Consider the following 24,590-nt stretch of genomic DNA (forward strand, 5'->3'; position numbering starts at 1 on the left):
TTTTTTAATCAAATGCTTTTATGCTTTCTTAGATATATGATAAGACTCCTTTATAGTTTTTAACCTGTTCTCTCAACAACTCAAATGAACTGCTTCTAACTCCAAATTAATCTAATGAGCCATACACACTCTTTTCTGATTAGTGTGTTTTAATACTTCTGTGTGTTTTTGCATGCTTGATTTTAGGGGAGATCTTCAGTGGAATGCAGGAGAGAAAAAGTTGACTGGTGGAGCCAACTGGCAGCCGAAGGTCGCCCCCGCAACTTGGTCAGCAGGCGTCCCACCAAGTGCACCTTTGGTACGTAGCCACAAGAGGCCGGGGTGGTGCTGATAGTTTGCCACTTTTCTAGTGTGTAGGACCAAGTGCACTTTGTTTAATTTTGCTACTGATACTGTATTTTTTTTAAAGATTTTATTTATTTGTCAGAGAGAGAGAAGGAAGGAGAACGAGCATAGGCAGACAGAATGGCAGGCAGAGGCAGAAGGAGAAGCAGGCTCCCTGCCGAGCAAGGAGCCTCATGTGGGACTCGATCCCAGGACGCTGGGATCACGACCTAAGCCGAAGGCAGCTGAGCCACCCAGGCGTCCCTGATACTGTATTTTTTCACCCATGTAGAAGGAACCTAATCCGAGGCAATATTTACCAAAATGCAACTTGCATTGACTTTCTGTTTAATAAAGATTGTAACCTATTTTTTATTTTCATTATTTCAAAATAGTATTTATGCTTCTTTAGATATTAGTTCTATATTTGCACAGTTATGGAAACAACTTTACAAAAGCCTTAAACATAATTGATTATTATCTATATTTTTATCTCATTTCTTGCCTAAGTTACCTGATTGTCTTAATAAGTAAAATTTTTTTTCTTAACCAGAAATATAAGGCAGTTTTCTATTGTGTAACTAGACTTTCATTTTAAAACTCTATTATAAATTCCGCTCACCATTTTTTTACATTGAAACTACCAACACCATCTTTCCTATAGAATTTAAATAGATTTCATTTTTGTGTACTGAATCTCAATACCATCATTCAGTCTGTGAAAGAGCATATTACTGGAAATAAAGACTAATTATTTTGTGAGATTTGCAACCACAAAAAGGACATTTCCAGGGTAGGAAAACTTACTGTTTTTCTGTATATGCTCCATTTTTAGCAAAAACAATGCTAGTCACTGTTCAGGCTTATTCGTAATTTCACCCTGGCTTACTCCCTGAACCTGTCTAACTCACAGTCTTCTCTAAGGCTTTCTGGATGCCATCTCTCCTTATTGCCAGAATTAGTTCCTAGCCATCACCCACCAACCCCAGCCAAACAAACATGCATGGAAGTGAATTAATATAAATTAGAATATAAACACTTTAGATGCCATTAAAAATAATCATACTCGGGTGCCTGGGTGGCTCAGTGGGTTAAAGCCTCTGCCTTTGGCTCAGGTCATGGTCCCAGGGTCCTGGGATCGAGGCCCCATCTGGCTCTCTGCTCGGCAGGGAGCCTGCTTCCCTTCCTCTCTCTCTGCCTGCCTCTGTGCCTACTTGTGATCTCTGTCAAATAAATAAATAAATAATCTTAACAAAATAATAATAATCATACTCCATAAATTTAAATACTTGAATTTTAGGATTTAAAACATTTTCTTTTAAATCACTTGATAAATAGTAATGTTTTATATATAAACAGTTTTATTACAGTTTTATAAATAAAAATAAGTTTAAACCAATGGGAAAAAGATCTTTGGAACTAAAATTTACCACTAAACAATACAAATAGTATTAATCAAATTATAATTTATATTACAGTTTCTATAAGAGAAAACATTTTAGGCTCAGTCTTGAGTTCTCACAACCTCTTGTCTCCCCACCCAATCCCATGGTTGTTAGTTAGAAAGAAGGTAATTTAAGGACTAATATTCTCTGCCTTTGGTGAGTTCAAAGTCCAAAAGATCTTAATTTTAAAGCATAATTTCTAAAAAACAACAATGAGAAAACTGCCTATTGTGTCTAGGTATTTATCTCTTTAAATATTTCTCTGCATTGTCTTAAAACAGTGTTTAAGAGGACCATATTTAGCTGTAAAATAAAGAGTTCCATTTTAATTTTACAAAGGATACATAGTAAAAAAAACTATATATCTCTTAAACCAACCCACGCCTGGGATGAACATACAATTTATTGTCCAAACCAGGTTTATTTTGAGGGTGAAAAAGAGCATAATTATTACCCTAGATCTCAAGCCTTTACCTGTAGCTGGGGGCCCAGATAAACGCAGAGACCATAGGCAAATAGTTCTCTGTCTTGGGGGCTGCACTCCATTCTCAGAAACAGAGACATTTGAGAGCTACTATCTTATTGGGGACTGGGTGGGGAGAAATTCAATAAATGTAAATAGAATCCCTAAAGAGAGGTTTTCTTTAGAACTGATCTTATAAATCTCTGAATACCACATATTGACATTAAATTGCACAATTTATATTATCATTACCAAATTAACGGAACTAATTTTCCTATTCTCTTCTATGCAAAATTAGAGAGGCACCATGTGTTCTGAGCTTATACTTTAGTAGTGTAGTCCTCATCAGCAGGAAAAAGCTTTAACAGTTTTTTAACAGGTTGATTTCAGAACAGTCATGGTGGTAAGTGCTAACAGTCTAAGGTAGTCAGGAGGAGGAAAGGGTGGTGAGAATATGTGCGCTTGGTAGATCAGCTGTAGGATTAAAACAAAAAGTGGCTGAGAGCCTGACATGAAGGTGAAAAGGAAAACAAAAAAGAAAATTTCAAGTAGAATCCACACAACTGGTGATCATTGTGAATGATGCCAGAAGACAGTGGTTGTCCAGGTTTCTTTATTGGGCAGTTCACTGAACAATGCGGCCATTTAACCAGGAAGCAGACAAGGGAGAACTACTCTACCCACTCTGCCCCTCTGAATTAGTTTCAAAATACAGGTGAAAATTCAAAATACAGGTCAAAATTCAGAATCCAGAGCCGATGACGAAGAAAGAATTCTTCAGACGTCTTTGGTGCAATGTGGTGGTTTATTAAAGCACAGGAACAGGTACCCACAGGCAGAAAAAGAGTTGCTGCACTGGGGTTGTGAGGGGTGGCAGGTTATATACTATAGGGCTGGCGAAGGTGAGGAAAAAGGGAGGTTTCAAAAGAACTTTCATATGCTAAAGAGGACCTACAAGATACCCAAGGCCTTGAGGCCTCCTCATTGTCAAGGTTTTTCCCTCTAGCAAGGTATTAATTTTAAGATAGTTGGGAGATTCCTAAAGAATGTCACAAATGTCCCACCCAGGAGTGGGGGTGGGGGAAGGTTGCAGGGTGTCAGCCTTTTGCTTTGTCCTCAGCCAGCCTTCTGTTTCCTCATGACCTCCTCCCTCTCTCTTTCTCTCTCTCTCAAAAAACAACAAAAAAAATAGTGTTAAGTTGGAGAGCTTATTTAGTCTACACATTTCCTGCATCCCGCCTTTAACCATACAATGTTGGGAATTCATCAAATACTTAACAGCTGTTTTGCTTCTTCAAGACAACAAAGCCACTAATTGTCTGATTGGCAGGCACCATCACTAAGAATGAGATTAATATCCTCATTGTTTTTTAAAACTCCAAAACTCCTTATTTTTTATTTATGAAGCGGAGGACTTTGAGTTGTTTGTAATTAAACTCCGAAAAGTAATAGACAGTACGCTTTAGCATAAAGAATCCACAACAGCTGTGCAAAGAGAAACTAGAACAACAGAAATAATTTATCAGGAGGGCAGAGTTACTGTACTTCTGTTTCTTTTGTTTATTTTCCTTGACATTTTAGGCAACAAGATGAAAGCAGTCAAATGCAGAGTTATTTTACCTTAATGAAGATAAACTCTTAGATGCAGCCTGTGTAAATTCCCTGCCCTTTATCCCATTTACGGCGCAGCTCTTTAACAAAGCTCTGGCTTTGCTTTTACTGAAGAAATTATTCTGACTTAATTATGTAAGAAGGCCTCTGGCTTCTTCCCTCCAGTTCTTTCTTTCATAAAAGGTCTCTTCCACTTTCCTATTCCTTAAAAAATGTTTGAGTCTCTTTTTCTAAGAATATTCAAGAAAAAGAAGAGAAATGACTGAAAAAACAAACAAACAAACAAACAAACTTATGCCTCAGAAGCAGCAAAGCAGCGTTTCCGTATTTCCTGGTAGTCTGTAGACATCTCCTTTCAAGTAGGAGATGAAAGGGCAGATGTAGGGCTGAACGTCCTGCTGCTGCCTTCTAAAGTTTGTACTGGTAGACAAGAGCTGAGGTTCCTCTTCCCAGTTTGTTTCAAATTCTCCTCAGTTGCTGCATGGAGGTTCAGCTCTAGAATTTGCCAGAGCACAGAATTGGAGTTAGATCTGAGCATCGTAACAGGACTTGAACCCTTGAGATACATCTGCTGGCAGGGCTCTGTCATCATGGCCATCAAGAACCCTGTGTCTCGGTGGCTACTTCTTCCTGTTTTCCAGTGCACAGGAGACCTCTTAAGTTTTCATCAAACGGGGAAGATACTTGCAATTCAGAAATAAATGCATTTGGCAAGAGACCACAGAATCCACAATTCTTTCCCTAAAAACAACTAATATTTATATGTCTATGGATGAAACATTCAGTTGAACATTGAAAAAGAAAATAAAAATAACCCGAGGAGTAAATTTAGAGTTAATCTATGTAAGCACAATAGCAAACTTAGACTATCTTTAAATTATTTGGCCCATTTATTTGCTCAGGAATTTCCAGTAAGTTCATTTTATTTTGATAACTAATAAAAACCTTTTTTCTTTCATAGGATGAAGTTTTAATGATAAAGTTCTGATAAATAATACAATATCACTGTATGATACAATCTTGCTAAGGGACAGGATTCTGGGTCTGGTGAATGCCACCTAACATGTTGAAATGGTGAATAAAGAGTGACTCTGAAAATACAATACCTATAGTGTAGGGGAGGAAAAATGACTTCCCCTCTAACTTTCTGAATTCTTGGCTGAGATTCCTGTAATAAAAGACCAGTTAGCAAGAGAAAAGCAGAAGTTTATTAGCATATATACCTCACGTATAGGGGCTACCCAGGGAAAAATGAGTAATTCCCCAAGGCAGCCTATGCCACTGGCTTCAACACCATCTGCTGCTGAAGACAAAAAGCAAGCAAGCTGTTGGGTGGCCAGGCTGGGGAGAAATTACCAGGAAAGTCGGGGTAATCTGAAGGTAAGATTTGTTGTGTAGATTTCAAGCAGTGTCTTGTCCATTGATAAGATCTTCTGTGATCTAGTCGACCTTCTCTTCCTGGTACAGTTGGAGAGACCTTGACAGACAGATGGACATTTCCTTTGTAATGTAAATGTCCCTTACAGACGTTCTGTACTGGACTCTGTTTTCAGAACTTCGACTGCATCTGCTGCTTCTCAAGTATTGCAGTATTTTCTTTTATGTTTTTAATTTTTTGAGATAAAATTTACAAAAACCCTAAATTTGCCATCTTCACAATTTTAAAGTGTACAGGTTAATGATTTTTCAGTATATTTGCAATATTGTAAAACCATCACTATTATCTAATTCCACAGTATCTCCATCACCCCAAAAAGAAACACAGCCCCTTTTCAATTTCCTCCTCTCCCTCTCCCCTGGCACCTAATAATTTACTCCATTCCTATAAATCTGTCTATTCTGGGTATTTCCATATCAGCGGACTCCTATAGTATGGAGGGTTTTGTGCCTGGCTTCTTTCACTTAGCACAAGGTTTTCAAGGTTATCCATGTTGTAGCAGGTATCAGTACTTTCATGCCTTTTTATGGCTCAGTAACCCATGGTTTGTATAGACCACATTCATCATCTATTTGTATAGAAGGTTGTGTGTGAATGTATGTCCTCAGTTCTCTTGGGCATATACCTAAGAATGGAATTGCTGGTTCATGAGTAACCCTCCATTGAGCTTTTTGAGGAAATGCCAAACCTTCCTGCAGCCACTTCCTTTTACATTCCCACCAGCAATGTGTAAGGTTTCATTTAGGTCTTGATATGCGTTTCCTTAATGACAAATGATGTTGAGCACTTTTTCATGAGCTTCTTGGCCATTAGTACCTTTTTTTTTTTTTTTTTTAAGAAATGTCTTCATATCCTTTGCACATTTTATGATTGGGTTGTCTTCTTATTGTTGAGTTCTAAGAGATCTTTTTGTACTCTGTATACTCGATACTTATTAAATATATGATTCACAAATATTTTCTCGCATTCTATGAGTTGTCTTTTTATTTTCTTGACAGTGTCCTTTGATAAATATAATAAACCTTGATAAACTCTAGCTTACCTATTTCTGTTTTTATTCCTTGGGCTCTTGGTGTTATATTTAAGAAACCGTTACCTAGGGGCACCTGGGTGGCTCAGTGGGTTAAGCCGCTGCCTTCGGCTCAGGTCATGATCTCAGGGTCCTGGGATCGAGTCCCGCATCAGGCTCTCTGCTCAGTGGGGAGCCTGCTTCCCTCTCTCTCTCTCTCTCTCTGCCTGCCTCTCTGCCTACTTGTGATCTTTCTCTGTCAAATAAATAAATAAAATCTTAAAAAAAAAAAAAAAAAGTTACCTAATCCACAGTCTTGAAGATTTACACTTGTGTTTTTTCCTAAGAGTTGTATAGTTTTATCTCTTACATTAGCCCTTTCACTATTTTAGACTCATTTTCATATATGATGTGACATAGTGTCCATATTCATTATTTTGCGTGTGGCAATCCAATTTTCCGAAAAAAACTTATTAAAAAAAAATGTTCTTCATTTATTAGTTTTGGCATCCTTGTCAAAAATCAGTTGACCATAGATGTATGGATTTATTTCCAGACTCTCTGTTCTCTTGTATTGATTTATATGTCTGTCCTTATGCCAGTACCTACATCACTGTTCCCATGTAGCTTTCTAGTAAATTTTGAATGCAGGAAGTGTAAGTCCTCCAAATTTGTTCTTCTTTTTCAAGATGGTTTTGGCTATTCTGGATCTCTTGCCTTTCCGTATAAACTTTAGGTTCCAATTGTCCCTTTTTCCAAAAGAAGCAATTGAAATTTTTTTTTTTTTAAGAAGCAATTGAAATTTTGATAGGGGTTGCACTAAATCTATAAAGCAACTAAGAAAAATTGCCATCTTACTCTTAAATTGTCTAATCTTTGGACACAGGATGTCTGTTTATCTAAGTTGCTTTTTATTTCAACAGTGCTTTAACAAATTGTCTAACAATGTTTCAACAAGTCTTGTCCTTTTTTAAAAAGTTTATTTATATATTTGTTTTTAGTAATTTCTGTACCCAATGTGGGGCTTAAACTCCCAACTCTGACATCAAGAGTTGTAAACTCTTCCAACTTAGCCAGCCAGATGCCCCAAGTCTTATATTTCTTTTCTTAATTTTATTTCTAAGTATTTTATCTTTAGCACTACTGTAAATGAATTGCCTTTGTATTTTTTAATTGTTCATTGATAGTGGACAGTGAACTGAGTTTTTTATATTGATGTTATATCATGCAACTTTGCTGAACTTATTTATTAGTTCTGATGGTTTCTTTTGTATTTAAATTCCTATGGATTTTCTATATATAAGGTGATGTCATCTACAAGTAGAGATTGTTTAATTTCTTTTTTTCTTTCTTGATGCTGTTTCTTTCTTTCTTACCTGATTGCCACAACTAGAACTTCCAGTACATCTTTGTCATCTTAAGGAGAAAGCTTTTAGTCATTCACTGTTAAGTATGATGATAGCCTAGCATTTGCAGATGCCTCTGTTGAAGTTGAGGAATTTCCCTTATAATATTAGTGTGTTGAGTGATGTTTGTCTTTTTGCTTGTTTTGTCATGAAAGAGTGTTGGATTTTGTCAAATGCTTTTTCTGCCTCTCATAACATGATTATGTAGGGTTTTTTCCTTACATTCTGTTAATATGATGTATTACCTTGATTGAGCAAACCTTACATTTCTGGGATAAATCTCACTTGCTCATGGTATATAATTCTTTTAGTATATGTTGGATTTGGTATGCTAGTATTTTGTCAAGAATTTTTGCATCAGGGTTCATAAAGGATATTGGTCTGTAGTCTTCTTCTAATCTCCTTATCTAGCTTTGATGTCAGGGCAATACTGCCATCAAAGAATAATTAGAAAGTGTTCTCCCAGTTTTTTTTTTTTTTCTTCTTTTATGTATGCTTGAGAAGGATTGATATTAATTCCTCATTTTACATTTAATGGGATTCACCAGTGAAGCCATCTGGTTCTGGGCTTTTCTGTGGTGGAATTTTTTTATTGTTGACTATATTGCCTGTGCTGCACTTTTTTTTATAACTAGAATTTTATACTTCCTGATCCCCTTCATCTATTTTGCTCATCCCCATTTACCTCCCCTCTGGCAACTACCAGTTAGACAGATGTAAGAATCTGTGTTTTTGTTTATTTATTTGTTTTTATTTTTTTTAAGATTTTATTTATTTACTTGAGAGAGAGAGAGTGAGAGACAGAGCATGAGAGGGGAGAGAGTCAGAGGGAGAAGCAGACTCCCTGCTGAGCAGGGAGCACGATGGGACTTGATCCCGGGACTCCAGGATCATGACCTGAGCCAAAGGCAGTCACTCAACCAACCGAGACACCCTGGTGCCCCTTTGGTTTGTTTTTAGATTCCACATTTAAGTGAAATCATATGGTATTTGTCTTTCTCGGTCTGATTTATTTCACTTAGCAGATACCCTCTAGGTCCATCCATGTTGTCACAGATGGCAAAATCTTTCTTCATAATGGCTGAGTAATATTCCATTTCATATATATTCCACATCTTTTTTCCAAGATTTTATTTATTTATTTGACAGAGATTACAAGTAGGCAGAGAGACAGGCAGAGAGAGAGGAGGAGAGAGCAGGTTCCCCGCTGAGCAGAGAGCCCGATGTGGGGCTCGATCCCTGGACCCTGGAATCATGACCTGAGTTGAAGGCAGAGGCTTAACCCACTGAGCCACCCAGGCACCCCCATCTTATGTTGTTCCATATCTTAGCTATTATAAATAATACTGTAATAAACATAGGGGTGCGTGTATCTTTTTGAATGACTGTTTTCATTTTCTTGGGTAAATAGTGGAATCACTGCATCATATGATTTTTTTAAAGATTTTATTTATTCTTTTGACTCATATGATATTTCTACTTTTAATTTTCTGAGGAACCCCCATACTGTTTTTCACAGTGGTTGCACCCATTTACTTTCCCACCAACAGCATGTGAGGATTCCCTTTTCTCCACATCCTCACCAACACTTGTTATCTCTTGTCTTTCTTATATTAGCCATTCTGACAGGTATCAGGTGACAAGTCATTATGGTTTTAATTTGAATTTTTCTGATAGTAAATGATGTCAAGCATCTTTTCCTGTGTTCACCGTCTATAGGTCTTCTTTGGTAAAATGTCTATCCAGGTCCTTTGCCCATTTTTTTAATCAGATTGGGGTTTTGGCTGTTGAATTATGTACGTTCTTTATATATTTTGTATTAAGCCCTCATTGGATATGTTATTTGCAAATATCTTCTCTCATTCACTGGGTTACCTTTTTGTTTTGTTGATTTGGATTTGATATCCTTTGCTGTGTAAAAGGTTTTTGTTTTGATGTAGTCTCAAGTTTATTTTTGCTTTTGTTTCTCTTGCCTAAATAGACATATCCATAAATATGTTTCTAAGGCCAATATCCAAGAGATTGCACCTATGCTTTCTTTTAGGAGTTTTATGGTCTCAGGTCTCACATTTAGGTCATTAGTCCATTTGCGTTTATTTTTGCAAATGATATAGGACAGTGGTCCAGTTTCATTCTTTTGCCTGTAGCTGTCCAGTTTTCCCAACACCATTTATTGAAAACGCTGTCTTTTCCCCCATTGTATATTCTTGCCTCCTTTGTCATAAATGAATTGACCACATCAGCATGGGTTTATTTCTGGGCTCTCTATTCTGTTCCATTGATATGTGTTTATCTGTTTTTGTGCAGGGCCATACTGTTGGTATGGAATTATGAAATCTGGAATTATGGTACTTCCAGACTTGTTCTTATTTCTCAAGATTGCTTTGCGTATTTAAGGTCTTTTGTAGTTCCATACAAATTTTAGTGTTATGTGCTCTAGTTCTGTGAAAAATACTATTAGTTGTTTGTTTGTTTGTTTGTTTGTTTTAATAGGAATTGCATTGAATCTGTAGATGGGTTTGAGTATTATGGACATTTTAATAATATTAGTCCTTCCAATCCATGAGCAAGGTCTGTTTATATCATCTTCAATTTCTTTCATCAATTTTATTGTTTTCAGAGTATAGATCTTTCACTTCCTTGGTTAAATTTATTCCTAGGTATGCTGTTCTTTCTGGTGTAGTTGTTTTCTTATTCTGCTACTTCATTATTAGTTTAGAGAAATGCAGCAGATCTCTGTATATTGTTTGTATCCTGTGACTTTGCCGAATTCTCTTATCAGTTCTAATGGTGTTTTGGTGGGGTCTTTAGGGTTTTCTATATATAGTGCAATTGGTGAGAGTTTTTCTGCAAATGGTGAGAGTTTTGCTTCTCCCTTACCAATCTGAACACCTTTTATTTCTTTTTCTTGTCTGGTTGCTGCAGCTAGGATATTCAGTACTATGTTCAATAAAAGTGGTGAGAGTGGACATTCTTGTCTTATTCCTGATCTTAGAGAAAAAGTCTTCAGTTTTTCACCATTTAGTATGATGTTAGCTATGGGTTTTTCATATATGGCCTTTATTATTTATATGTATATATGTATATGATGTATATTACCTCTAACTTTGTTGAGAGCTTTTATCATTAACAGATACTGTATTTTATCAAATGCTTTTTCTACAGCTATTGAAATTATCATATGGTTCAGGCCTTTTTTGATTGCTGATGGAAGTTTTTTGATTTCTGACATAGTCTTTTTCTTTATATCCATTTAGATTTGTTATGACTTCTTCAATTAGTTTTTATTGTCTCTGCTCCCATATTTATTATTTCCTTCTTATCCTTACTTTGGGTTTAGTTTCTTTTTTTCTAATTCCTCAATATGGAAATTGAGATCATTGATTTCAGATCTTTCTCCTGCATCTGGGCTGTATGTTCTTGTTTCTTTGTATGCCTCAGAATTTTTCGTTGAAACCTAGATATTATGAATATTATCATGTGGCAACTCTAGAAATCAGATTCTGTCTCTTCCCCACAGGTTTGTTGTGGTTACTTTTTCCGTAGTTGTTGTTTGTTTTGTTGTTTTATTGTTGTTGTTGAGTGACCACTCTGAACTAATTCTGTAGTGTCTGTTCTTTATTATGTGTGACTACTAAAGCCTCTGCTCCTTGAGCTAAGGGGTCGGCTAAGGATGAGATAGCTATTACTGAAATTCCTTGAATAAGAATATCTCCCAGTCTTTGTAGAGAGGGGCTTTGAGTTGGGTCATGTCTGCAGAGTCAACCAGGCAGTTTGCGGCTCTGCCTTAGTGATCAGAATCACTGGTTGCTTGCTCAAAGCCTCAAGGTCAGCTGGAGGCCTTCTCGTTGCTTTCCTGAGCACGCATACAACCCTGGGACCTGTGCATGAGCTTCCGAACTCCCAGGAGTAGGTCTGCACTTTTTACACCCTTAATCCCCCAAACATCTCCTTCTCCAGACTTCCTCCAAGCTTTTTGTTTAGTCTACTATTTGCCCTGTTATCTGTTGCTTCAGACAGCAACAACTAAAACATTTGCCTGTAAATGTTTTCCACAACAACTTTAGCATTAGGTACATTCCCAGTTTGGTGAGACAAAGACAAGCCTTTTGAGCCAGTCTTTCCAGGGAGCCACCCAGAGGAGACAAAATAAATAAATATATTCTGCTCCCTCTGGTACTATTACTGAGAATGTAAGTTGTTATTTTCAAGACTACAGCTGAGCTGGAGAACAGTGGATGAAACAAGGGTAAGTTAAGATGCCACAAAGCTTACTCTTCTTGCCAACATCCAGCTGATTTTCTTGAATAAGTACTTTCCTGGTTGCTGTAAGCTTTTAGTTAGCTTTGAGTTCTAAAATAGTTGATTCTCATAGTTGTTGCCTGTTTTTCCACTGACTTAACAGATTGGGGAGAGTTTCAGAGTTCCTTACTTCACCATTTTTGCTGACATCACTACAGTATTTTCTTTTTTTCATTAAGATTTTGCTTTAATGATTAAGTTTAAGGAATTGCAGTAGGGTTAGTTTTGGGTTTTTTTTAAAAGGTTTTATTTATTTATTTGTCAGAAAAAGAGAGCTTATAAGCAGGGAGAGTGGCAGGCAGTGGGAAGAGGGAGAAGCAGGCTCCCACTGAGCAGAGAGCCCAATGTGGGACTCGATCCCAAGACCCTGGGATCATGAGCTGAGCAGAAGGCAGATGCTTAACTGACTGTGCCAAACAAGCATCCAGGGTTAGTTTTCTAAACATAAGGGAAATATTCGGAGGCCTTGTTGTATGACTGAAAACTATAAAATCTGTACCTGAAATGGGATATTTGTGCTTTTTATGTGTAGTCTTCTAAATGCTTCCTAAAACTTAGAATTAATTTTGACCCTTGTGCAAATGTATAGCAGTCAAAAAGTCAGAGAAAAATATAACAGAAAAAGAGAATCTAAAAATGTGGAGAAGGAGGGGTGCAAGGGGCACCTGGGTGGCTCAGTTGTTTGAGTGTCCAACTCCTGCTTTCAACTCAGGCTATGGTTGTACGATCAAGCCCCATGGTGCTGGGCATGGAGCCTGCTTAAGATTCTCTCTCCTTCTCCCTCTGCCTTTCCCCACCTCGTAAAACACACACACACACACACACACACACACACACACACACACACACAAAATGGGAGGCAGATGGAAACCAAACATTGATAGATGAAGGAAGACACATTCTTCATATGTCTACCCCAGTGTCTGTAGGAGCATATAACGAGAGGAAAAGACAAGCTTGGAGAAATTTGACTCATTTACAGTGAGGGTAGAGGAGAAGCTTATAAGGAGGTAGAGAGGAAGCCCAGTGCTTTCAGTAGGCTGCAAGCCAGGGAGCTAGTGACAGCACCACAGCTGTGAACATCTGGTTAGCAACCTTGTTCATATCACTGGCATGGTGCTGGAGCCATTTTTTAAAATTTAAAACTGAAATATGGTATTTCTTTACATAGCCACACATATTTAAAGGGGCATGCATTTTTAAATTATATTCTGTCATTTTAAAACCAAATTATGTTGGTTCTTTTTGTTTGTTTTTGGTGTTGTGTGTGTGTGTGTGTGTGTGTGTGTGTGTGTGTGTGTTGTGGGTTTTTTTGGTAGCAAGGAGCTGTACCTCCAGCCAGTTCGGTTCCTCCTGTTGCTGGGGCCCCATCTGTTGGACAGCCTGGAGCAGGGTTTGGAATGGTGAGTGACAACCTGCGCTAGAAATTGTAACTGAGGTTTCTGAGGCCTTTGCCAAATCCCAGATTAACAAATACAGCTACATAATTCCTTCCCAAATGCAGTAATGTAAAATTTAAAAAATAAAGTCGTCTATGTTAGACATTAAGAAGCCTACACATTACCTGATAAAGTCAGCTATAAAATACTTAAATTCTGTCATCAAAATGATTTCTGTAGTATATAGTTTTCTCATTTTTGGAGTAGTATTTACCAAACACATTCTTAGCTCAATCATCAAAATCAACTCTTAATCACTATTCTAAAACTTTTCTTTTATCACTTTTATCACTAACAAATTTTAGAATCAGTTTCCATAAATAAACAAGGTTTACCCTCCTCAGAATCATGCTCACAGAAGACAAATAATCACCAGCAAAGCATGGTTGGAAGAAGGCTGATAGGTGGTCAGCCAGACTTCTACTGTACCTCGGTGATTCTCTGCCATCTGTCAGCCTCACGGCACCCATTGTTCAAAATTACAAGTTACACTTTCTCACAGACCTGCATTCCTCACAAATTTTCAGAAACATCAAAGTCCTCAGTGTCCGGGCATTCCCACAGTGGATTCCACTCATGCTGTGAACCGCTCTTCCTTTGCAGCCTCCTGCTGGGACAGGCATGCCCATGATGCCTCAGCAGCCAGTCATGTTTGCCCAGCCCATGATGAGGCCACCCTTCGGAGCTGCGGCTGTACCGGGCACACAGGTCAGTTTTTTAATGTCCTTAAAATAATAACTTTATAAGTATAAAACTGCCATGTGGCAAACTGTTTAAAAATGTTTTTACCTGATAGAATCCTCCTATCTGTTACTTCAGAAGGAAGGGGGGAACATGGAAGACAGATTACCAATAGTGTGAGGTTCAGAGGAAAATGAGAGAATGAGCATAACTCATTCTCCTAAGTCCCTCCATCCTTCTCCTACTTAATTCAGAATAGTTCCTGAGGACAGCTAGACATTTGAAGTATCTGTGCATTCAGTCCAAAGAAATGAGTACTTCTGATCCATAGTTTTATCATGTGTTCCCAGAACCTTGTAGCCAAACTCAAGTTTAGGGACACCATCCTCCAGGCTGCCCGCTGGGCCCAAGAACTGTGAAGCTAACAGCAACGAGTTTGCCAAACGGCAGAGTCTAAGGGAGCAGTCCCTCTAAGACTCTGCGCACCTCAGATACCGGCCGCAAGTCTGGGAGTCCCGAGGGTGACCCCTTCACTTCAGGCCAGCTGCCTACGGATTTGGAGGCTCTCAGTAGCCTACAACAACTTACAGAACTCAGGAAGGCATGAAGTTTATTACAGTTGTATTAGCGTGAAAGGACATAAACTGCATCTAGCCAAAAGAAGAGCAGTGCAGGGTGAAGTCTGGAACTGGAGGGTTCCAAGCAGGAAAGTTCTTTGTCTTCCAGGATGTGTTACTCACCTGGCACCCATGCGTAACAATACAGATGCAGCGTTGCCAACCCAGGAAACTCACCTGCACTTCAGCGTGCAGAGTTTTTATTGACGTTTCCTTATGGAGGAATGATTGATTGAATTTTGCCCGTGTGGTTGAACTCAACCTCCAGCTCCCCAGGGTCACTCCGAGTCAGGCTGATACCACTTGGCCCCAAGATCTACCACTCTCATTACATTGTTGGTCTTTCTGGTGGGCTAGTCCCCACCCTGAGGCCTCTTGTTAGCGTAAACCATCAGGTGGTTCCAGGAACCCACCGAGTGACAAAGACATTCCTACCACTCAGGAAGTTCTGAGGGTTTAGAGGTTACCTACGAGGATCCAGGACAAAGGACAAACTTCTCTTTAGATGAGGCTGAATTTCTTACTACCAAAATGGTGAAACACACACTTTGTTGAACTGTTTTGCTGCTGACAGTGATAGTCATGCCCTTGAGTAACCAGTTCTTGATTCCTCTTATAAATTGCCTAGCCAATAACTGTTTTAAGGTGGAGGTGTAGGAAGAACCAAAGGGGTGTTTACCATAAGAAACTGACATGGATGGAGTCAAAACACCGCGTTATGACTTTACTAGGACCATGCCCAGCAAACCAAAACAAAAAACTCAAATATATTACAATGGTATCAGTAAATGGTTTCGCTTCGGAAATATTTTTTGTAAAGATTTATTTTTTTATTTTGAGAGGGGAGGGGAGGGGGTGGGGTAGAGGGAAAGAATCTCAGACTCCCTGCTGCGCAGGACTCGATCTCACAACCCAGAGATCATGATCTGAGTGGAAATCAAGAGTCTGCTTCTCCACTGACTGAGCCACCCAGGGACCCACTTCTGTGGTATTTTTTACTTACCAAATGGGTGTTTATATTGTTATCTATAGGATTCCTACTTTAAACTTTCTGAGTTTTGCTACCTTTAATCATCTCCAAAATCTGTTGTCTGCCTCTTCCCAAATCTTACTTTGGCTTCTTTACATTAACCCTTTGAAAGCCACAGTGACCAGAAGAGACAATGGTAGGTGTTCAAAGAGATAGATTTAGAATGTGACAAACCCTAGCCTTCAAGGCTATACTCAAAGCACTGCCTTCATGAGAAATTTTCTAGTCTCCTCTGAGACTAATGAACTCTGCCTTATATTGTTTCTGAGGAGGGTGAGGAAGATTTGGGGGATAATCGTGGGGGTTAAATTTAATCTAGATATACTTAAAATCCTAAGGATCTCATTTATTATGAATGTTTCCTTGATGGTTAAATAAATCTATGATTAGGGGCACCTGGGTGGCTCAGTGGGTTAAAGCCTCTGCCTTCGGCTCAGGTCATGATCCCAGGGTCCTGGGATCGAACCCCACATTGGGCTCTCTGCTCAGTGGGGAGCCTGCTTCCTCCTCTCTCTCTCTCTTTTTCTCTCTCTCTCTCTCTCTGCCTACTTGTGATCTCTCTCTGTCAAATAAATAAAATCTTTTTAAAAAAATAAATAAATCTATGATTATTTAACAGCTTTTTGAAAAAAGGCTGGACATTTCTATTTTTATTAACTTAGAAGAATAATATTAAGGTTTTTAAAATCTTACTGTATTTTTTGTACTAAAAGCTTTAGAAATTAATTAACACAATTTTATTAAAGTAGCTATTTTCCTTTCCTATATTTTCCTTGCATGCTATCAGTGTTATGTAGCATCAGTTTACTTAATTCAAAGAATGAAAATGAAACATAGATAATATGAAAACAGGGTGTTAAATATTTAATTGAATTTATTGTGATTTTGGAAGTGGTATGCCGTATTTATAAAAGTTTTAGATTACATGGGGCGCCTGGGTGACTCAGTCAGTTAAGCATTTGACTCTTGATTTGGGTTCAGATCTTGATCTCAGGGTTGTGAGATCAAACCCTGTGTTGGGTCATACTCCACACTGGGGATGGAGCCTGCTTAAGATTCTCTATTGCCCTCTCTCTTTGTCCCTCCCTCCCTCTCTAAACAAACCAAAACAAAACAAAAAAGCTTAGAGTTTTGTATTTCCTATATTAGAGAAGCAGCAGAGGTGATTATACTAAATAGTAAAATAAATAGGATTTTATAACTTCAGAATACAAAATACTGTTGCATTGTTTACCATTACTGATGCCTGGACTAGTCCACTGCATCTCAGTTGATTGGTATCATCCTTAATGATGTTGTCATCTCACCAAATGATTAATGATGAGTCAACTCTTAAGTTTCTTTTTTTTAAAGATTTCATTTATTTATTTGTCAGAGAGAGGAGGGGAGCACGAGCAGGGGGAGTAGCAGACAGAGGGAGAAGCAGTCTCCTCACTGAGCAGGGAGTCCAGTGTGGGGTCCCAGGACCCTGGGATCATGGCAGAGGCAGACACTTAACAGACTGAGCCACCCAGGCATCCCTCAACTCTTTAGTTTCTTACCTTCTAAACCACTTTAACCCTTGCATTTATCTTTTCTGATCTTTCTATAAAGAATGATTCCTATTTTTAAAAATGGAAATTTGATTGATAGGTAGTACAGTCAGTCAGTAGTTTCTGGACCTGGAGACAAATCTAAAAATCTTTATTTCTCGAGCTCTGTTTGCTGACCCAATAAAAACGTACATTGCAACCCTCATAATCCCAGATTTCTGGGATTTCTATAAGATATAAGCATAGGAGAGGAATAGATGCAAAAGATCTGTGTCAGTTATTACTCTATACAGATCACATGACCTTTTTCAAGCCATCATTGCCTAACACTCTTGCAGAAGCCTGCTTCAAAAGCTTATGTCTGTCACACAATGAAATAATTTAAGTATTAATTAAACAGAAACAAGGTAAGTTAATTCTTTGCTGCTTTTGCTAGCAAGTGTAATATAGTTCTTTCCTATAACATTTAGTAATTAGTCTTCTCTGTGAGCTGGACAGGGAATATTGGAATTTAGTGACATTCACACCTGGGAAACTCTTTTCCATTTGAAACAAACAGTGCCTCCCAACTTGACCAGTTTTCACTTAAAACACTTCACGTAAAATTCACTATATTTAGCTAATAATTTAAAGTAATTTCTTAAGTGACTTTGTGCAAGTTATTTTCTTTCACAAGTTTTGCCCTCAAACTCACTCTAGTTTTAAGGAAGAGTCATTAAAATTTCTTTATTGGTTTAATAGTACTAATAACTCAAAAATGCTTTTGTGTAGAGCAATTGATTGTTGTGTTATTGTACTCTATATTCATAATATCTGAATGTGACTAGTTTGATACATCGTCCCTAACTCGTCTCCATATGGTTGTGCTTGAGTCCTCAAATTTTACTTCGGCTAGATCTGATGTCAAAGAATTTCAAGAAAGCCAAAGATCATTTAAAGTGTACTTTATGAAACCAAAATTAAACAGCATTGTCACTGAGTAGAACAAAGTAGATTTTGTAAACCTTTAGCCATCTCATCTTCTGCATGTTTGTTTTCTGTGGTATGTGCTCTGCCTAATGCTTACCTGTCTCTCTGTTTGATTTGTTTCTGCTGTCTTGGGCTGGCTTTTCTGCACTAGCTTTCTCCAAGCCCTACACCTGCCACTCAGAGTCCCAAGAAACCTCCAGCAAAGGACCCATTAGCGGATCTTAACATCAAGGATTTCTTGTAAACAATTTAAGGTATCTAATATTGAGCTTTTCCTGGGGGCTTGTTATAATGACGTTGCAATGCTTAGCTTTTTCAGGTATGGTATTTGTACTTCTATGCTTTGAACACATGTATGTAATAATAATTTGAGTTGTTTATGCTTTTTAAATCAGTACTAAAAGCCATCAATGAATTATCAATAAATTTTTTAAAATCTTGATTAATTTATAAAACTAAGAGGGAGAAAAGCCTCCAAGTTGTTCTAAGAAGCACAAACATTTTACTGATAAAGCAAAAAGTTGCCCAAGCTGATCGGTAAATTAGGAAATTACCACTGTATTACCTGATGACAGGAATTTATGGAAAGCTACCATCTATTACACTGCATTTAGAAACCATCTAAGAATAAATTTGGCTGTAAAACTGTATTTTTTTATTTGTTTATCCTTACTTGGCCTCATCAAATAAAGCTCAGATTGTTATGCTTTGCAACTTCTGCACTCAAGCAGAAGTTTTAAATTTCTAACATTCAAGCAGAGTTTTAAATTTCTAACATTCTAGTTCGAAATTTCTAATATGATTTATGACATGACTAATAATGGATTTATGGAAGGAAACTGATAAAGGAAAATCGTTTACTACTAACTCCAGCCCCTAACACAGTGGGTCGATTCTGAACAAGTACTTGCAGAAAGTGGATAAACAGCAGTAATGCAGCTCTTCCTTCACATGGTACTTTTCATACCCACTTCCTCATCATGAGCTCCTTCATTCTTCTCAATGGGAACTCAAGCTCTGTGACATAAACTAGCCAGATACTTCTTGTCTCCTTTTCACAGCTAAAGGATCTGATCCTTGGCATTGAGTGCTTTGCTCAACGTCACATATAGAAGGGAGGAGTAAGATGGTCAAAGTATTGGGACCACTGTCCAATTTTTTAATAATTTTTTATTTTTATTAATATATAATATTAATAAATAAATATATTGCCTGGGGCAATATAATTTTTATTATGCATCTTACAACCTATATGTGTGTGTGTGTGTGTGTGTGTGTGTGCACACACACATATATATTTTTTAACTTTCTGTAATGTGTACTAAGATTTTTGTGGATTCCTACTTGATAATTTTTTTTTCTTATACAAGGTTAATGAGTTTTTCATTTTGAGGTTCTGACATCTCAGTCAAGTAATTCCTCCTTGTGCCTGACTTTTCTATTCCCTTTTGGGTCCGACTGGGCTGGTATAGGCATAAGTGAGACAGGGAGCTCTTCTTAGGTATTACAGGTTCAGAACTGACTAAGGGTGCTACCAGGAGCAGCCCTTTCTCCACCTCTAGCTCAGTGAATACCACTCTCATCTGTGCCCAGAGCTCTGATAAGTGCTTGAAACAGAGATGCTTGAGATGGCTCCTGCCCTCAGAGGTTCCCAGTCAAAAGAGAGACACAGACTCATTTATGAAAAAGAGTTCCCCACATGGCTAAGCCTTCACCCCAGGCGGATTCCCTGGCAGAGAGGACTGGTGAGGCAGCCACTGGTGTTCCTGGGGACGGAGGAGGAGCTGTGATGTTTACAAAGGCGTGGAGTCTCCCGTGTCATCCCCCTCCTTCTCTTCTGTTACTTGTTCAGTTGTTGAGTGACTCACTGAATACCCTAACTGAAAACAAAAAAAGCCAAAAATACTGAAAATTGCTGCCACTGCATTTCCACCCCTGCCCTTTTTAAAAGGTGAACTGTTCTTGTTTAATAGTAGATGTCTCACTCCTGAGATTTCTAGTAATATCCAGACTTCAAAATTTCGCTGATAGAATTTTTATCTAAGAAAAACTGTACGTTAAGAGTTTTCCTAAAAATTTCTTCCCAGCTGAAACTTTAAGCAGAGAATCATGACAAGTATATAAATGTGCATTTGTTATAAAGAAACCTTTTGCATGAAGACTCTAAGTAGTCATTATGAGGTAAAATGGCAAGCAAGGTAGTATGTTTGAGGAATGTGTAATGTTGTTTTCTAATTCAAGCGCTTTTTATCTTTACAGCTGCAATTTTTGTGACTGAATAGGAAAAAAAATAATGAGTTTGGAGACTTCAAGTAAAATTGATGCTCAGAGTTTCAAAGTGAGCCACCGGTACCAAACCCAATGCTTACTCGTAACTTCTCTTCCAAAATGTGTAGCACAGCTGTGAAAGTGAACATTAGGAATGTGTACTACCTTAGCTGTTATCCCTACTCTCAAAACTGTAGTGTATTTGGGTTATTTGTGTGTTGTACGATGTAAAAACAATGAATGGATGTTTCTGATGCCTTTAGTGCTTTTCTGGACCTCGCCCATGGACGGATGACGCAGCTGTTGTATGGTGAGCCATTCGGAAAGATGTGTCTGTGTTTTTGAGGGTTTTGATGTATATATGACTTTTGGACAAACCTAAACTCTTCCCATAAATTCTCTTTTTCTCTGTATCTCTGTTACAAACATAGTGTGATAATATCAAATAGTAAGGAAAACACTCTTAAATATACAAAACTTTTTCGGTGTGGAGTACATTTTTCCAATCACAGGAACTTCAACTGTTGTGAGAAATGTTTATTTTTGTGGCACTGTATATGTTCAGAAATTTTGTTTTAAAAAAATATATAAGGGTTAATGTCCATCATAAATATTTCTCCTTGAATCTACCTTATCAAGAATGAAAAAAATCATATGGAAAGAATTCCATATTTAATCACTACTATATTAAAATGTATATTTTGATTATATTTGACAGGTTTTGCATCTAAATTGACCTATTTATTCATTCTTGATTAAATGCACTGAAAAGCAAAGGGTCCGTTTCTATCCCGTCCGTGAAAATGCAATTACAGATGTGCTATTCAAATGATGATGAAGGCACCCCAAGGTATTTGTGTAATTTAAAGATTACTGCAAATATTTTTGTTTTATTGTGGGTTTTATGTACATCTGTTAATTTGGTATTTCTTTGTGTGTTCTGTAGACTAGTGTTCTTCCATCCCTCAACTGAGCTCAAAGTAGGTTTTGTTGTACCATTGTGATTAGAATTTAAACTAATTCAGAGAATTGTATCCTTTACTGTACATACTGTATTCTTTAATTTTTAATTTGTTGTCATACTGTCTGTGCTGATGGCTTGGCTTAAGATTTTGATGTATAAATGAGGTCACTGTTGATCAGTGTTGCTAGTGGCTTGGCAGCTCTTTGTAAAAGCATATTGGGTTGGAAAGGTGTTTGCCTATTTTTCAAATTATTTAATAGATGTATGGTACCATTTAAAAGTGGTTGTATCTGAATTTACTGTGGGGATAACATACACTGTAATGGGGAAAAATTACCTAAAACCAATTTCAAAATGGCATTTCTTTCTATTTCAGTTTAAAAACCCAGTGCATGTACGCCCTCTGAGATGCAATAAACACCTTGAACAAAGAAAATGCAAACATAATCTTTCTCTTTTCGGTTATTTTTTAGAGAAAATGTCTGTTTCAAATGACACACAGCATATACAAAATATTGAAAACTTAGAAACAGTCACAGTGAGAAATGCTGTTCATGCCAACGTCGTTCCGATTATTTTCTAACAAATTAAAAACAAGGGGGGAGAAAAGAACATTTTAATCAGCTGTCTTTAAACTTGGGACTCGGTGGCTGCCATCATATTTCAAAAAAGAAAAGGATAAACTTTCTTTTAAATTCTGCAAGCCTTATAATAGTTTTCTAAGAATTCTCCATTAAAGCTGAAGAATTCCAAGACTTGATAGTTTACAGACACACTTGTCTGCCCATAAACTCGGACGCAAAAATCTAGAAACCTGGCTGACTTTATGCCCATAACTCAATTGTGACAATGACTCAAAAGGTAGTCCGCTCCCAAAGAGAAGTGTTTCTCAGCCACAGGCAATATCCTTATTTCTAAAACTTTCTTGCCGTTATCTAACTAGGATTTGTATCTCGAGAACTAACTTTCAGAAGCTAGTATCTGGTTATGTATTATGATTTTTGTAGATTACATTTTGGTCATATACTACCCTGTATGCATTTGTAATAGAAATGTGTTTGAGACGTTAAGTAGTTTTCAGTTTAATAGTGGATTTTTAATCAGCTTTTTTTCTTCACTGAATGGCCCACAGGGTATAAATTCCTAATAGGTGAAACTGCAAGAGCACTGTTTTTAAATCGGACGCTCAAGCCTCGGTGGCAGTGAGGTTCTTGGTGGCCCTTGTACAATTGTCATATAGATGAGATGCTGAATGAGTTGCTCTGGGTGCTTAAAAAATGAATCTGAATTACTTTCAACATGGGTCCAGGTTAGCCACGATGTCCTTCTGCATGTGAGCCTGCCTTTCTTGCCTCACCTCTTCACGTATGAGGCTGTAGGCACATGCACGTGGTTTGTGCATGAGGCTGTGGGCACGTGCACATGGTTCTCTACATTGCCACAGCAGTCCTGAGGCAAGGGGACACCAAGCACTTAGCTGGCTCTCACAGGGCCCTCTGCCTGACGTGACCTCCCCAACTCCAGCAGTCCAGCTCAATCGCACTTGTCTGTCATGACTCCTCATCCCACTCTTATCAACCCTTAAGGCACTTAACATGCCATCTTATAATCATCTGTGACTGTGGCATCTGCTCTGGCCAGTTGTGAGCTCAAAGGCAGGAAACATTGCCAGTTCACATCCTCAGGGACTAGCACTTCTATGGGGACTGGATGAGTGTCTGCAGGATGAATACCAGTAGTTCTGAGAGGTGTCCCTTACCCGGACACTGCCGAGCTAGTACCATATTTCTATCTACTGAAGAATAACTCTCCTATGGACATTTATTGTCAAATGTTAGTAGAGTTTTAATAGTTGTCAGCTCATTCTAGTAGAACTAACATCCATTAAAAAGTCTTGGGCTGAAGATATTGAGTCACTTTTTATTTGGTATAATGATAACAAGTGATTCCACCATATTAAAATGTCTCCTTTGTTCTCTTTTATGTTATTTGTTATACTTAAAAAAGAAGAAGAAGAAAGGCCAAAGACTTTTTTAGAGGAGTCATGGGGTTTGCAAGAGGAGGAAAGGAGTACACGTAAAAAGAAATGGCAAGTCACAGAAAGAAAAATTATGTGAAAGCCTCCTTCTGCCTCTTAGGTAGATACCTTTAATAATTTAGCCCCATATTTTTGTTGGTGGAAGAGGGGCATGCTCTGCCAGCAGTGATGATCACAGTGTTTCTTGTGTGGGAGAAATAAATAGGAAGTCCTATTTATTTCAAAATAAAAATCAGTGTCATCTTGGTAGAGAAGTCACATTGGTCTGTTTTCAAGGCAACAGGTTTTGTGGTAGTTTCTTGTGGATCCTCTTGGGCTTTAAGAAAATTTCAGTTTCAGCCTTGCTGACAGAAGAGTTCACTACCGCACGCATTATCTGGATCCCCTCTGTGAGAGGAAACGTGAGGGAGCCGTGTTGGGGAGTTAGTGACGAGGTCATTAACCGGAACTAAACCCTCCGAACTGCAGCCCTGCATCATCTGAGTTCATTTCCGTGCACGTGTGTCCAAACAATTCTGAAGCCTAAAGGGATTCTGGAATGGACTCCGTAGTAGGTAACTCTGCATCTCCTTTACAAACTCTGGTTTCACTGCACCTTTGCACTTTTTATTGAGGCCCTCCAGAAGCTCTCATTTATGTGGATTTTCTGTGTCAATGCTTCTGATGTTAGAAATTAAAATACAGAAACCTTCAAATGTCTTTAATTCATTTAAAAATAAAAATATGAAGGGCCACTTGGGTGGCTCCGTCCATTGAGCATCTGACTCTTGAATTCGGCTCAGGTCATGATCTCAGGGTCATGAGATTGACCCTCCATCGGGCTCCACACTAACCAGTGAGTCAACTTCAGATTCTCTCTCCTCTGTGCCCCCACCTCCCATTTGCACACTCTTGTCTCGATCAAAACTAAAAAACTGCAACTCACAATTCAACACAGAGCGGGAGAAGAGTGTGTCAGCTGGGAAAGGGTGTCCAGACAGGGCACAACACCCATCAGAGTTCCACTCACTCTCTTACAGAGTCCTTCTTAGAGTTTCCAATACCTGATGATACT

The 24,590-nt window shown here is 38.1% G+C and overlaps 1 protein-coding gene across 8 annotated transcripts in view; it reads left to right on the plus strand.

Moving 5' to 3' along the window:
- The window catches only part of SNAP91 (synaptosome associated protein 91), a 147,015-nt gene extending 122,723 nt beyond the window's left edge, over nucleotides 1-24,292 (plus strand). For all 8 annotated transcript variants that reach the window (XM_059177179.1, XM_059177174.1, XM_059177181.1 and 5 more), the window contains 5 exons: nucleotides 187-298; nucleotides 13,318-13,401; nucleotides 14,041-14,145; nucleotides 18,418-18,520; nucleotides 20,526-24,292. In XM_059177179.1, coding sequence (XP_059033162.1) covers nucleotides 187-298; nucleotides 13,318-13,401; nucleotides 14,041-14,145; nucleotides 18,418-18,510 — 394 coding nt within the window. In that variant the 3' untranslated portion in view covers nucleotides 18,511-18,520; nucleotides 20,526-24,292. The remainder of the gene's footprint in view (nucleotides 1-186; nucleotides 299-13,317; nucleotides 13,402-14,040; nucleotides 14,146-18,417; nucleotides 18,521-20,525) is intronic.
- Nucleotides 24,293-24,590: the final 298 nt, after the last annotated feature.

The sequence above is a fragment of the Mustela lutreola genome, chromosome 6, assembly GCF_030435805.1.
Source record: "Mustela lutreola isolate mMusLut2 chromosome 6, mMusLut2.pri, whole genome shotgun sequence".
In the NCBI taxonomy this organism is placed as follows: Eukaryota; Metazoa; Chordata; class Mammalia; order Carnivora; family Mustelidae; genus Mustela; species Mustela lutreola.